Source organism: Alexandromys fortis, unplaced genomic scaffold, assembly GCF_014885135.2.
Source record: "Alexandromys fortis isolate MF-2015 unplaced genomic scaffold, M_Fortis_MF-2015_v1.1 scaffold_5, whole genome shotgun sequence".
Taxonomy (NCBI): Eukaryota; Metazoa; Chordata; class Mammalia; order Rodentia; family Cricetidae; genus Alexandromys; species Alexandromys fortis.
The window spans coordinates 24,040,954-24,056,178 of NW_026067924.1; the positions used below are offsets into that span (position 1 = coordinate 24,040,954).

General features: G+C 42.3%; 1 protein-coding gene across 2 annotated transcripts in view; it reads left to right on the forward strand.

Annotated features, from left to right (window-relative positions):
- The first annotated feature begins 1,159 nt into the window (after positions 1-1,159).
- Mtr (5-methyltetrahydrofolate-homocysteine methyltransferase) overlaps positions 1,160-15,225 on the forward strand; it is a 78,153-nt gene continuing 64,087 nt past the window's right edge. The window contains exons 1-6 of one of the 2 annotated variants that reach the window (XM_050142292.1): positions 1,160-1,537; positions 5,822-6,036; positions 8,605-8,694; positions 10,160-10,229; positions 12,629-12,721; positions 13,858-13,964. In XM_050142292.1, the coding sequence (XP_049998249.1) occupies positions 5,827-6,036; positions 8,605-8,694; positions 10,160-10,229; positions 12,629-12,721; positions 13,858-13,964 (570 nt within the window). In that variant the 5' untranslated portion in view covers positions 1,160-1,537; positions 5,822-5,826. The remainder of the gene's footprint in view (positions 1,538-5,821; positions 6,037-8,604; positions 8,695-10,159; positions 10,230-12,628; positions 12,722-13,857; positions 13,965-15,225) is intronic. The other variant, XM_050142291.1, reaches the window with a different exon arrangement.

Below are 15,225 nucleotides of genomic sequence, written 5' to 3' on the forward strand. Positions count from 1 at the left end.
ATCCTTCTTATTAACTGAGTAATTTTAAATTAACCAAATTCACAAGAACATAAAGCCACCTTGTGTTAGGATTAAAAACCCAGTAGGCACTTACTCCCTGGGTCTGCTTGATGTCTTAAATGCAGCAACACACACATACACAAAAAAATACGGAAATAAATAATACAGAATAAATAACAGAAAAAAATAATGGCGAAACAAAACTCGTTGCCTTGCTGAAATACTTTGGGCGGTGTGGTGGCTTTCTTGAGCTCTCAGACCGGTTTGTCACACCTTACCAGAGGTGGTCAGCCTTGGAAGGGAGTAGATAGGAAAGAACGAAAGAGACATAGAAGACCTGGGATAACAGAAGACTTTGCTGAGAGTGTAAAGACTAATTCTTCAGTTACCACTTATCATTCAACGTGTGTTGATAAGTTTATAATGAGTAAAACAAAGTCATAAATCAAGATGCTTTATGAATGAAAAATAAGGGCATGACCACTCCAAAGTATGGTTGAGGGGGTTTTATTGTAGATATGAGAGAGAATTCAGGCAGAGGCATCTGGAAGAGTCTATATTGAACCGGGTGCACTTACAGGATCTTATTTTAATCCTTGTTGTAATCCTGTAAACTAATAGTCACTTCCTTTCTAGTATTTCTTTTCTATGTATGAGGGAGACAAGATATTTAGTGCCAACAAAAATAAGAAACAATTCATTTTTTTTTTTTTGAGACAGCGTTCCTCTTTTTAGCTTTGGAGCCTGTTCTGGAACTCGCTCTGTAGACCAGACTGGCCTTGAACTCACAGAGATCCACCCGCCTCTGCCTCCAGAGAGCTGGGCTTAAAGGTTTGCGCTTCTACTGTCCGGCCTAAAGTTAATTTTCTGACTTCAGGTTCTGGTCCTTGATACTGTACCAGTGGCTCAGGCCAACACCACAGTATGGATCCCTGCACTATAATTTGGAGACCCCTTTACGAGACACTTCCCCAACCCTGAGAAAAAAAAAATACTCAGGCCTCCCCAGGGATCCAGTACTCAGGACTACATCTCCCATAGGGCCATGGAGCAAAGCCTCCGACGATTGGTTGCGACCAACAGCCTATACACAACGGCGAAGAGCGGATAAAGACCAATCACATGCCGCGGAGGGGGCGGGCCCTCCCGCGGGAGCTTAGATTGAGCCTAGACCTAATGGGGTTGTAGCCGAGGTTGGTAGCGGCGTGTGGCCGTTTCCACGTCGTTCTTGCCTGAAGGGTTTCCTTGCGGTCGCGCGCGGGTGACCTCGAGCTCTGCACTTGAGAGTTCCGTAAGAAGCGCGTGCCCGCGGCGTGCACCCGGAGGCCCCGCGGCTCTGGAGCTTCAGGCTCCTGGGTCTCGTGGGTCAGTTCGTCAGGCCAGTCAGGGCTGGCTGGAGCCGCCCGCGGCGCAGTTCTCCGAGCACGCCTTCCCTGCTTGAGGTGGACGCTGGGCGGCGGCGTGTGGCCTGCGTTGTCGCAACCCGGTAACGCCTCCACCCAGGTCGAGCGGATCCGTCGGTGCCTCAGCTCCTCAGGTGCTTCTCCTACCGGAGACGCAGCCGGGGGTGGGGGAAGAGGGAGCGGGGCCGCGGTCCTTTCTGGGTCCTTCTCGGTCTACGTGCGCTCGGTTCCGGAACGGAGAGCGTTGTCTTTGGCGGGTTCCAGTGGGCCCGGTGGGGGGGGGGGGAGGACACGGACGGACGTTCTGTGTGTTGCGACGCCCGTATTCAGTAAATATTTACCCAACGCTGTCGGCCCTAGGAAAGTTAAGATGCTACGAGGCCGCTAAGGCAGTTGAACCACGTGGTTTTAAAGTTTCTTTATCTACTCTTTTTCCTTCTGCAAACTCCAGCGTTAGCTTGATCGTGTGCTGACCGGACTCCTAGTACCTAGGGGTAGGGCTAGGAGGTGGGATAGTAATCGCAAATGATTTAGTTTTGCACGTCTTAAGAATTTGGGCAGAAATTCCTATAGCAAGTGGGAGGTGTGTGCGAATTAGCAGCAAGGACTTCCGAGGTTGTGCTTGCTCAGCAGGTAGGAAGCCCTGGTTTAGTTAATTACATCTCTGCATAAAATTAGACGTGGAAGTAGGATTTGAAGTTTAAGGCTATTCTCTGCTGCATAGTGAGTTTAAGGCCAGCCCAGTTTACATGAGATCCTATCTGTCAGTTTGTCTGTCTGTCTGTCTGTCTGTCTGTCTATCTATCTATCTATCTATCTATCTATCTATCTATCTATCTATCTATCTATTTTTGACTTTTTTTGAGACAGGGTTTCACAGTGTAGTTTTGGGAGTCTGTTCTGGAACTAGCTCTTCTAGATCGGGCTGGCCTCGAATTCACAGAGATCTGCCTGCCTCTGCCTCCGGAGTGCTGGGGTTAAAGGCGTGCGCCTCCACCGCCCAAGACCTAAGATTCTTGATCTTTAAAGGTTGAGCCTGAAAGCTGGACGTGTCCTGAGCTGTGTCTGTGCTCAGTGGTGGAATGCTTGCCTTGCAAGTGTCAAACCCAAGAGTGAATCCTTCCAACAGGTGGGCAGGGAGGGACGATAACCTTAATCCCTGATTGTGTCTCTTGGGGGAAGGAGACTTGTGAGCCAGCAGGAATTTTGTGTGAGAAAGTTTTTCAACTACAGCTTCTAGTGTTTTCTTGTTTCATCCTTGCATGTTTTTAGGAACTTAGCTAATGAATGATTAATGGAAAAACGAGTAAACAAGCCAGTGACTTGATAGCAGCCCAGTTGTCTCCTGGGTTTTAAATACTGGTGGGAGAAAGAAATGTATTTCAAGAATGAGATAATACGTATGCAGATGCTTGCAAAGTCTAGCAGATCAGTTAAACTAGAGATTCGAGGCCCCTAATGAAGTAGTATCCTGTAAGGGGCTTGTGGGGCAGATTGCTAAAACAGCTAGAGTGGGAAACTGCTGGGAAAGCACTGAGGTCGTTAGCCTATAGTGTAGAAAGAAAAGTATTCTTTACCCTACTCCATTTTGCTCTGTGCAAAGGACGCGCTACTGCAGACCCACACTAGGGCTGTTTTCTCTCTAGAGCTTGCCGCTTATATTCGCTTAGTAGAAACTGTCGTATATCTGTATCTTACTCTTTAGTTGCTTGGCGTTCACTTGTTTGCGGTGCTGGGGATGCGGGGATGTGCTGTAATGCTTTGTACTTGCTAGGCCGGTGATTTACCCTGAGCTGTACCCCCAGGCTTTAAGAATAGTCTCAGGTGCCGCATGACTGGTGTACCTTTCAGCTCTGATAGGTGCCCTAACCAGTTAGTCCTACATTTATCCTTTTGAATGTTTGCTGTGAATATAAATGGCACTGGTTAAAAAAAAAAAAGTGGTCAAGTCAGGAAAAGGAAAAAAAAAACAAAACCAAAAAGAAACTAACCAACCAAACAAAAACAAAACAAAAAACCCTAAACCCCAAAATGATGTGGGAGCCACTCAAACTGGGGAAAATACTGTGTGATCTCATTGGGCTTATTCACCAGGACGGTTCTTGGTACTTTCTTCTATACAACAGTTATTTACATATATAGATACTAAACATAAAACAATTTCTGACCATCTGCGAAGAGATATTATAAAACCATGTTTTCTTTTATTTACCCTAAAAGATGTGTTCTACTTAGAACAAGATCAAATATAATATTAGCCTAGTCAGTTGTAAAACATACAGAATATTCTCGATCTACAGAAGAGTAAAGTTTTGGTGAATGCCCACTATGTTAAGGGAAAGGATAATTATCAAGAGAATTTAATTTTTAGATTTTGCTTAAGTCTTAATGTTTGTTTGTATGGGGGATGTTGTTCAAGTGTGCTGGTTTACACGTGTTGGTCGTGGTCTCAGGAGGTCTGTTTTTTCCTCCCACTGTGGGAAATCTGGAGATTGAACTCAGGTCAACAAGTTTACACAGTAAGTGCTTTTGATGGGCCTTCTCACTGGCCCGAGGGGATTTACTTTTAAGAGAAGACTCTGATGGCAATTAGAAAAGCTCACCTATAATGGTAATTAGGCCTAGTAAAAGATAACCGCCTACTAGAAAAATCATTGTGTGCTTAGGCTAAGGCTTCTGCAGGAAGACCTTTTAGGTTCTCTAAGTGATGAACCGTACATTGTTCTTTAAGGATAATAAGCAGGTAGATGATGCAGACTTGGATTTTGCTGTTGTTTGTTTTGGGAAAGGGTCTAATACTGCCAAGGCTGTCGTCTGAAGTCACTATATAGCCAAGAATAGCCTTGAAGGCTTGATCTTTTTGCTTCTGACAGTGTTGGGGTTCCAGGAATGTGCCACCACACCTGGCTGCAATAGATTTTTAAGGAACTAAGTTGCAGAGTTTTGCCTTCAACTCCTACTTATTTATTATGCGTACTTTTTATCTATTTGTATTTGCTACTCATTATTCTATTGCTTCTGTAGACTCTTGGATATGTATCCGTATATTTATGTATGTCCTTGTAGATCTCAAAATTTGTATGCGTGGGTATTTGGTTGTTATGGTATATAATGAATGAACTGTTGCAAAGACGGAAATTTACATAAATGTGGTAGTTAATTGTTTCTGCCTTTTATTTTCATTCACTGTTCTACTCTTAAGAGCCAGCTCTAGCTGTGTGGTGGTGGCCCACGTCTTTAATCCCAGCATTCGGGAGGCAGAGGCAGGAGGATCTCTGAGTTCTAGGCCAGCCTGGTCTACAGAGTGATTCCAGGACAGCCAGCGATACACAGAGAAACCCTGGCTCGAAAAAAAAAGTAAAAAACCCAAACAAACAAACAAAAAAGAACCAGCTATATTGCCATAGTATATTAGTTATTGACATGTATGTAGTATTCCTGGGGAGTTAATACCACATTTTATTTATTTATTTGGATTTTCGAGACAGGGTTTCTCCATAGCTTTTTTAGTTCCTGTCCTGGAACTAGCTATTGTAGACCAGGTTGGCCTCGAACTCACAGAGATCCACCTGCCTCTGCCTCCCGAGTGCTGGGATTAAAGGTGTGAGCCACCACCGCCCGGCCAATACCACATTTTATATAGGATGAAATTTCCTGAGTTTGCCCCCACTTGCCACTTCTACCAATATCCTATGCATTCTCATATGGACCAATGTGATACTTTCTTTTTGGAAAACATATACAGGAGTGAAATTGCTGAGTTTTCTGTGTGGTTAATTTAACTGAGCTCTGTAAGGCTGCTTTCCAGAATGGTTCTCCATGTCTACATTCCAGGCAAGGAGGCTGGTCTGCAGAATGGCTCTAGCTCTACATTCCAGCAAGCAAACATGAAGGTTTGGGTGTTCTTTGGCATTATCTACTATTTTGAGTGCATGTCTATTGAGAGTAATAGCTATCTATCATCTTGTTTTAATTCTTTGATAGCTAATGAATTAAGAATTTCTCAGTCTAGTTATCTCTCTCTCTCTTTCTCTCTCTCAAGACAAATCTCATATAGCTGGCCTCAAACTTGCTGTGTAGCCAAGTACAACCTGATCTTCTTGCCTCCCTCTTTTAAAAAAAAAAAAAAAAACCAAAAACCCAAAACAAAACCAAACAAGGAAGCAGCAAGTTTTCTAATGCTGTAGTTACTAAGTTCATAAGCTCTACTTACTCTGTATTGTGAGTTATGAAGTACTCTGAATTTCCCCTCCATGTATCCTTTATCTCTCCTAATCCTTTCCTTCCTGCTTCTTACCTTTTTTCCTCTTTGTGGTGCTGGAGCAAACACAGTGGTCTTACACGAGTCTACCACTTACCTACATCCCCACATAACTTCCTTTTTCATTTTTTGAAGTCAATTTTTACTTTCTTTAAAGCAGAGATGAAGAAAACCCTGAAGGATGAGATTGAAGCCATTCTTAAGAAGAGGATTATGGTGCTAGATGGTGGAATGGGGACCATGATCCAGCAGTACAAACTGAGTGAAGAAAGTTTCCAAGGTCAAGAATTTAAAGATCACACCAGGCCACTGAAAGGCAACAATGACATCTTAAGTATAACTCAACCTGATATTATTTACCAAATTCACAAGGTGAGTTATTTCCAGACTCTTAAGCATTCGTTTAGGTTATTTCATGTATCAGGCTCAGACTGTCATGACTTGTGCTCTAGAGAATATGGAAAAAGGATGTGATTTATTAAAAAAGCAGGTATTTCACACCAAGTAAGTTACACTCTGTGTTAGTTGGTCAGTTGGGATAAGCAGATGACAGAGGGAGGTTGGTTTTTTTTGTTTTTGTTTTGTTTTGGCCTTTGTAGCATTTAAACTTTAGTTGAAAAGCCATAAATCCTGGAATAAATTAGGAGTCTCATGTTTGCCTATTAATACCCTGTGAAGATACACTGAAAGATGGTGTCTGTTTGTGTTGCTATAGAAATTCTCAGATGATTCAAGCAACAACATTCCTATCTATCTATCCACCATCCATCCATCCATCTATCCATTTATCTAATTTGATTTATATGTATGAATGCTTTGACTGCATTTATGTATGTGCATCATGTGTGTGCCTGGTGCCCAGGGAAACCAAAAGTAGGTATCAGATCCTCTAGAACTGCCTCTAGGAGTTTTAGATGATTGTGAACTGCCGTTTGGGTATTGGTAATTGAACCTGGGTCTCCTGGAAGGGCACCTGGTGCTCTTAACTGTTGAGCCATTTCTCCAGGTCCCAGCATTTATTTCTTACAGTTTGTAGCAGTAGGAAGTACATCATCGCGATACCATAACTCTGGTGTCTGCTGAGGGCCCCCTCTGCTTACCATGTACCATTTGTCCTATCATATTCTCACATGGTGAAGTGTAGCAAGAGAAAACATCTGGTTGGTACACTAAGGCCTGAGTGCCATGTTTTTCCCTCCCTACCAAGATTCATATTTTAAATTTCAGTATGGCATTAAGAGGTACCCTTAGGGTTGTTTAGTTAAAAATATAGATAGATACATTATTATATTATTATATACATATATTATATACATATATATAATTGCACATTTGGTGTTTTGCCTGCATGTATGTCTATACTGCATGCATGCCTGGTGCCTGTTGCAGGCTGTAAGAGAGAGGGTGTCTGATCTCCTAGAACTAAAGTTCATATGGTTATGAGCTACCCATATGAGCGCTGGAAACGAAACTGGGTCCTTTGGAGGATCAGACAGCTCTTAGCCTTAGAATCATTTTCCAGCCCCCTTTCTTGCTGTTTAAAATAAGAATAAATTCCTGTTTGACTACTGCTATAAATTGCTACCTTCCCCCAATAGCTACTATCAGTTGATACTTATCTTCCTAATTATTTTTGTAACACATTTATATCTGCATATTATGTGAGTAGGCTTAGTGGTTGTATTTATATGTTAATTATCTCTGCTAGAATAGCTGACAGAAATAAGGGATTTATTTTGGCTCAGAGAGAGGGTACAGTGCATTGTGGCAGAAAGGTATGGTAGTGTTTGTGGTGGAGGGAGCAGTTAATTGTTACATGGCATTGATCATGTTACTGTGTGCTGAGCAGGGAGCAGAGAGACTGGGTAGTACCCTCCTTCCTCCAGGTTGGCCCACTTCCTAAGGGTTCTGCAACCTCCTGAAACAGTGCTACCAGTTGGGACCAAGTCCTTAAACATGAGTCTAAGTACATTTTGCATTCAGATCATAGCAATATGCTGTACACACTGTGCTTTCCTATTCAGTGGTGCTTTGGTGGCCTCCCCATGTCATAGACATACACGGTGGCTTTTTAGGCGCCATATGACATGTAATAAAGTTACTTTAGTTATCTCTCTCTTGATGACCACTATTATAAATGTGCTCATCTTGGCTTTCATTTTCAGTTCTGCAAACATCAGCTTAGGAAAAACTAAGTTTGTTAACTGTTAGAAAATAAAGGAGTCCAGACTGGGTCAGACTGAGATGGAGAAGTTGTCCAGACAGAGAAACTAGGAAGGCAGGTTAAACGGGCAGAGTGGTGTGGTGTCAAGTTCTCAGTGTTCCAGGTAGGTTGCAGATACAGGAATAGGAGGTGCAGCCGAAAAAAACATACTCAGAATTTGATTTCTTAGGGGCGGTGCACTTCTCAGTGCATATCAGCTATGTTTAAGTACCGAGATGTAGAGAACAGAGTTGGTGGCTCCTGAGTGCCCAGGGTGTGCCAGCCACTTGAAGTCCTGGCTGATATTACCGTATAGACTAACTGTTAGCAGAAAATGGTTTTAATACTTTGGATGAGGAGTTCAATACTCAGAAACTTTAAGGAACTTGACAGGCAGGATTCTGGCTATTGCCTAGCCACTGCCCCTTGAAGTTTGTATGTTTTTTCCCTTAAAAACAGCAGCAACAACAAAACCCCAAAAACAAAACAAAAAAAAAAAAAACCCAAAACAGAATTTAAGGAATGTAACTAAACTTACATAACTTAATGTATTATTTTTGTTTGAATTTATGTGCTGGTCTTACGTATGCCTTTCTGTGAAATCCTTCCACCTGCTTGCATCTCTAGTCTTGAGGGTATTGTCTTTTATGTTTGGTGACAAAGTGAAAAGGTGTGTTTATTATTGGGGCCATGGACTCTCAAATTCACAATAGCTGACTTACTCTATTTTGTTGCAGGAATACTTGCTGGCTGGAGCAGATATCATTGAAACAAACACTTTCAGCAGCACTTGTATTGCCCAAGCTGACTATGGCCTTGAACACTTGGTGAGACTTTTCTGTCTAATATGCTTATGGCGTATTAATATCTATTGCACTGGAGATTGCTAGTGACAGAACCGCTTGAAATGGCTGTCATTCTAATCCTAATTCTCAGGGATCATGGCTGGAATCTCTTCTGCTTATTAGGGTAGCAGCCCATCATTGCAGCTGGCTTTTGGGGGCAAGTAATAGTCAACTAACAGGATCCTTTGGCAAAGGCAGGATCACTGACTGTGAACCTGTACATGGAAGTAAATGGCTGTGGCTGTTCCAGTGCAGAAATGGACAACTAGATGGGCTATGAGCCACAGTGCACCCAATGCTGTTTTCAGGATATTCTGGTTTGTTAATTGCACAATTTGAGGTGCCAAAGTGGTTAAAGGACTTGATGCAGATCACAAATCTAGGAACACTTGTTGATGTGTGAACAGCTTTTGAAGGGTCCCATCACTTGTAGACTGCTCTGCATATGTGTGTCATTTTCAGATGAAAATATGATTTTGTTTGCTTATATATCTGTGTACTTATGAGTGTGGTTGGTGCCTGTGGAAGCCAGAAGAGGGTATTGGGTCTCCTGGAACTGGATTAGCAGGTGATTGTAAACTACCATGTACATGCTGGGAATTGAACTCAGGTCCTCTGGAAGAGCATCCAGTGCTCTTAATTATTGGTCCATCTCTCCAGGCTGCTTTATCATATTTTTTTCTTCCAGAGACAGGGTGTCTCTGTGTAGTTCTGGAACTCAGGACATATACCAGACTGTCCTTGAATTCAGAGATCTGCCTGCCTCTGTCTGTGTCGTCATCCCCGCCCTGCTGGGATTAAAGGCGTGTGCCACCCCTACTGACAGGATTTTTAAGGTGTTCATAATGCACAGAAAGTTTAGAACTGCTTCTTCCCATCATCATCCAGTAATAAAATCAGGGCCAAGAAAATCTGCCATGAGAACTGTACTCTTAATCTTTTTTTTTTTTTTTTTTTTCCGAGACAGGGTTTCTCTGTGGCTTTGGAGCCTGTCCTAGCCCTGTACCCAGGTTGGTCTCGAACTCACAGAGATCCGCCTGCCTCTGCCTCCTGAGTGCTGGGATTAAAGGCGTGCGCCACCACCGCCCGGCCTGCACTCCTAATCTTAGGTTTCCTCTCTTGAATGTTGCTTTTCCCATTCGAATACTTTTTCCTCTTATTTTCTTTCAAGACAGCATATCATTTTATAGCCTTGGCACACTTTTAAATTCACCCTCTTAGCTTTCCCCAGTGCTAAGATTATAGGCTACCACACCTGAGTTAAAATATTTTATCAGTTTGTGGACTATTTGCTATATCAACTTATTTGACCTTGTAGATGTGCAGATATCAGCCTTAGAGTGGATGGTTTCACTCAGACGAGTTCAACTAAGAATTAGCTAGTTATAGATACCTTGCTGAATGGAGGAAAAGCAGGGCAGACTAACTTCAGTGGTTGATATGTTAGGCCTACCGGATGAACAAGTGCTCTGCAGATGTGGCCAGAAGAGCTGCTGAGGAGATAACTCTGCAGACAGGTAAGGGACATTCTCTTTCTTTGTGGCACACACACAAGTTCTTTGATGTTCTCAACTCTGATGTGCAGTTTTCTTTCACATCATGTTTGGCTTGGGAGCAAATCTACTTGTTTGCAGGATACTTCCCATCGTACCATAGAGAAGCATTCAGTGTCTCTGAAGTGACACTGTCCCTGTGGACCTCCAGTTCAGGGTTTTCTCTTTTACCCTGATGATGCTCATAGCCTGACTTGGTTGATGTGGGAGTGATTTCTTTCTAATCTGTTCCTTTCATTGGTTAATTAATAAAGAAACTGCCTTGGCCCATCTGATAGGCCAACCCTTAGGTGGGTGGAATAAACAGAACAGAATGCTGGGAGAAAGAAGCTGAGTCAGGCAGTCGCCATGATTCTCCAACCCCAGACGGATATAGGCTAGAATCCTTCCTGGTAAGCCACATGGTGCTACACAGAATATTAGAAATGGGTTAGATCACTATATAAGCACAAGCCAATAAGAGGCTGGAACTAATGGGCCAGGCAGTGTTTAAAAGAATACAGCTTCCGTGTAATTATTTCGGGTATAAAGCTAGCCGGGTGGCGAGACACAGCTTGCCGCAGCTCCTCACTACACTTGGTAGCTAGGCACATCACTGGGTTATTAAATAGCAACTGGCTGGTTTGGTTTTGATTATTATTTGAGTATTTGATCTTATCCTCCATGCCTGACTTACTTAAGCAGTGATTGCCTTTTGAGCATTTTCTCATGAAGACTACTGATGACCCAGTTGCTCTTTCTGGCTGACAGAAGGATGCAGCATTTGATTTCATCTTGCTGGGACTAAAGTGGTTCTTGAAATAACCAGCCTCCTGGCTAGCTGCCATCAGAACGCTGCTAGTGGGAGGCTGTGAGACAGGGAAAGCAGAAGAAGAACTACATTGAGCCCTGAAAGATTTGGAAGTGTGCAGTCATTGCCTGCAGGAACGATGGGAAGAAATTGTTAGGAAGCAACTGACAGCATGCTAATGAAGAAGACCAAAGCAGTTTACAAGGAAATCTGTTTCTGAGAGATAGTGTTTAAGTTCATGGACTTGCAAAGCCTGTTACCCCAACAGAGAGGTGGTACCTGTCAGCGCTATTATTCAGCACTGGGGAAGATAAAGAACCTTTTCATAGGCTGAAATAATTTCTTTTTTTCTCTGTTTGTTTTGAGGCAGACTTGGAGCCCAAGGCTGATCTCAACCAGTGTTGCAGAGGAGGACCTTGAACTCTTGATCCTCCTGCCTCTACCTCCCACGTGCTAAAATCACACAAGTATGCTGTCATGCCCAGCCGTCATTAGCTAGTTGGCAGTCTTCTCCTGTGTATTGTAAACCACAGTCCAGATTATGCTACTAATCACCAAGTAATGAGTTCTAGGACTCCTGGCTTTTGTTCTGATATATATGTGAGCACAACTTTCCAGGCTGCTACAGAAACAAGTTTACTTCTGGCCTAGAGGCAAGATTTTTTTTTAAAAGATTTATTTATCTTTATTTTATGTGCATTGATGTTTTGCCTGCATATATTTCTGTGCGAGTGTGCCAAGTCACCTGGAACTAGAATTATAGACAGTTGAGAGCTGCCATGTGTTGGGAATTGAAAGCAGATCCTCTGGAAGAACAGCCAGTTCTCTTAACCATTGAATCCTCTCTCTAGCCCCGAGGCAAGAATTTCTTGTGTGTGTGTGTGTGTGTGTGTGTGTGTGTGAACTGACTAGAGCAATATTCATTCTGCTTCATACTGGAATTTCAGGCTTTTTAATTATTAACTCTGATATAGTATTTACTCTAGTGAAAGGCCTGCAGTGTAGTACCGTACAGCATTTCCCATTATGTTCTAATGTGAGGCACCTTGTTAAATTCAAGACTTTGGGTCCTTCTTAAGAATCCCTTTTATTGTGTGATTTTCCTAGTCATGAATAAATATGTTAAGAGAATCTGTCATCTCAGTGACATAAAAATTAAATAGCCTTTTATTAATTAGTTCAGTGGTTTTGTTTCAAATGAATTTTGAAAAAATTAGGCTTTTAGGACTTTTTAGGTTTCTGAGCTATAGAGGATTATAGCCTTATTGTCAAGGAAAAGTCTCCTTCACCCCCTTTTTTCTTTACTGGGGGAGTTGAACCAGGATGAGTGCCTCGAGTGTGGTAAGCAAGCACTTTACCACTAAGTCCCAGTCCCAGCCCTTTTTATTTTATTTTGGGATGGATTCCTAGTAGGTAGCCCAGGTCAACCTCCAACTCACAGACTTGCTTCTGACTCCTTAGAACTGAGATTAGAGGTTTGTGTTACTGCACTTGATCCTTGAGTTTGAGGATTTATATCAAAAAGTTTGAGCAGATTGTGATTTACACCTTTTGTTTTTTTCTTTTTCCAAAGGAATCAAGAGGTTTGTGGCTGGAGCTCTGGGCCCTACTAATAAGACACTTTCTGTCTCCCCATCTGTGGAAAGGCCAGATTATAGGAATGTCAGTGAGTATTCATTACATACTGTAGATCATGGACCTTGGGGAAGTGCTTTAGCAATCTATAAGTCTACAAAATGAGACCTCAGAATTGTGATTGTATCTGTGTCAAGGGCTTACAATAGTGCCTGAAATACTCTAAAGTATTGTCTTCTGGCTAGGCAGTGGTGGCGTATGCCTTCAATCCCAGCATTCGGGAAGCAGAGGCAGGCGGATCTCTGTGAGTTCGAGACTAGTCTGGTCTACAAGAGCTAGTTCCAGGACAGGAACCAAAAAGCTATGGAGAAACCCTGTTTCGAAAAAACAGTTACAACAAAAAAATTGTCTTCTGGAGAGGTGGCTTCTCTGAACTGGGGGTGAGGGGCAGTGAAATTTGTAACTTTTTATTATAGATTTAGCCTGTGATATTTCCAGATCTCATTTATTTTATTATGTTGTATTTTTTACTTGTGTGTGTGTGCGCGCGCGCCTGTAAAATCCAGATGAGGTATTGAGTCATCTGGAACTGGAATTATAGGCAGTTGAAGCCTATATAGGCAGTGGGTGCTGGGTTCTCTCTGGTCCTCTGGAAGAGTGGCAAGTACTCTTAACTGCTGAGCCATCTCTCCAGCCCCTAAATCCCGTTTCTTAGATTTGTCTCTTAATGGGTTAAGATGATTTATGGAAAGAGTGATTGATTTTTTTTTTTTTTTTTTTTTTTTTTTTGGTTTTTAGAGACAGGGTTTCCCTGTGGTTTTGGAGCCTGTCCTGGAACTAGCTCTTGTAGACCAGGCTGGTCTCGAACTCACAGAGATCCGCCTGCCTCTGCCTCCCAAGTGCTGGGATTAAAGGTGTGCGCCACCACCGCCCGGCTGATTGATGTTTTTATTTAAAAGATGTTGAGAATAGAGTACACAGTTAACCACTTAATGTATCTTCCCACTTGTAGCTCATGTGAGAAGTGGGGGCACATGGCAGAATTTTAGGATAACTTTGTTGATTATTTCCTACCACTGTGTTTGGTTTTTACACAAAGTGTTGTCCTTAAGCAATTACATTGTAAACCATAATTGTTTCACAGGTGCAGCCTTGAGCTTGGCACACCCTGGTGTCATTCAGAAGGTGGGGGTTTCTGATGCGCTGACTGTGATTTGTTTTCTGCAGCATTTGATGAGCTTGTTGAAGCATACCAGGAGCAGGCCAAAGGACTGCTGGATGGTGGTGTGGATATCTTACTCATTGAAACTATTTTCGATACAGCCAATGCCAAAGTAAGTGAGGGGCAAATGGAGTGGGATGCTGGAGGGGTTGTGAAGACTCCTCTACATTTAGAAGATAATAATAGCTACTATTGAATTTAAGTAAGTGTGTTTGCTCTGTTTTAGTCTTTCTCTGATTGACTCTTTCATGTGTACCACACCTGAGTCTAGAAATCATACTTCCTTTTCTTTGATTTATGTCCTCTGCTCTTTTTGTTTTGTATTGGATTTTTAAAAATTATGTGTGTTTCTGGGTATATGCACGTCAGTACAGATGCCTAGAGTTCAGATACCTAGATGTTCAGAGTCTAGAAGCATCTGATTCCACCGATAGCTGGAGTTACCTGTGGTTTTGAGCTGCCTGATACGGTTGCTGGGAATAAAACTTGGGCTGTCTGGAAGAGCAGTGTGTGTTTTCCTAACCATGGAACTAGCAGATGTGCAACTGGAAAGAAGCACAGTGTTGTTTTTATTGGGTACGTGGGTAGCCAGGCAAGACTGTAAAGCACTGGGATAGTTTTTTTAAATTTGATGGAAAAGATAAGCTACTGGATTTTTAAGTTTTGAAATGTGTGGGCTATATATTATGCAGTTTCACATGCGAGTGATTATTTAGATACATGTGTAAAGATGGAGGATAAGCTTGGGTGTCATCCTCAGGAATTCTTAAATCTTTAAAGGATGCCACCTGTCTCCTTTAAGATGGTTTCTCATTGTTCTGGATCTCTCCAATAGCGAGTAAGCCCCAGGGAGCCTTCTGTTTCTACCTCCCTAAAACTGGGATTGCAAGTGTTTATCACCAGCTTTTAAAGTGGGTTTTAGGGATTGAATTCAGGTCCTCATGCTTGTAAGGCAAGTTTTTCATCAACTGATTATCTCTGATATGTATAAGAATTTTTAGCCTTTTATTTTGGATACATGTGTGCATGTGTGTGAGTAGGTGAGTGCCACAGTACGTCAGTGTTTGTCACTGGACAGCTTGGGGAGTCACTTCTTTGTTTCCCTTGATCAAACTTAGGTTGTCAGGCTTGGCAGCAGGCGCCTTTACCCACTGAATCATCTTGCAGGCCCCATATATTCTTTTTTATACTAGAAGTTTTTCTAATGATATATTTGGAATTTATTTTGGAGTATGAAGTAGGGAAGACATTAGTGTAAGATTATTTCATTTTCCCAATACTATCTTAATTTTTCATTTTATGTGTTTATGTGTTTTTGCTTGCATACATGTTTGTGCACCATGTATGTACCATGTATGTAGAGGCAAGAGAGG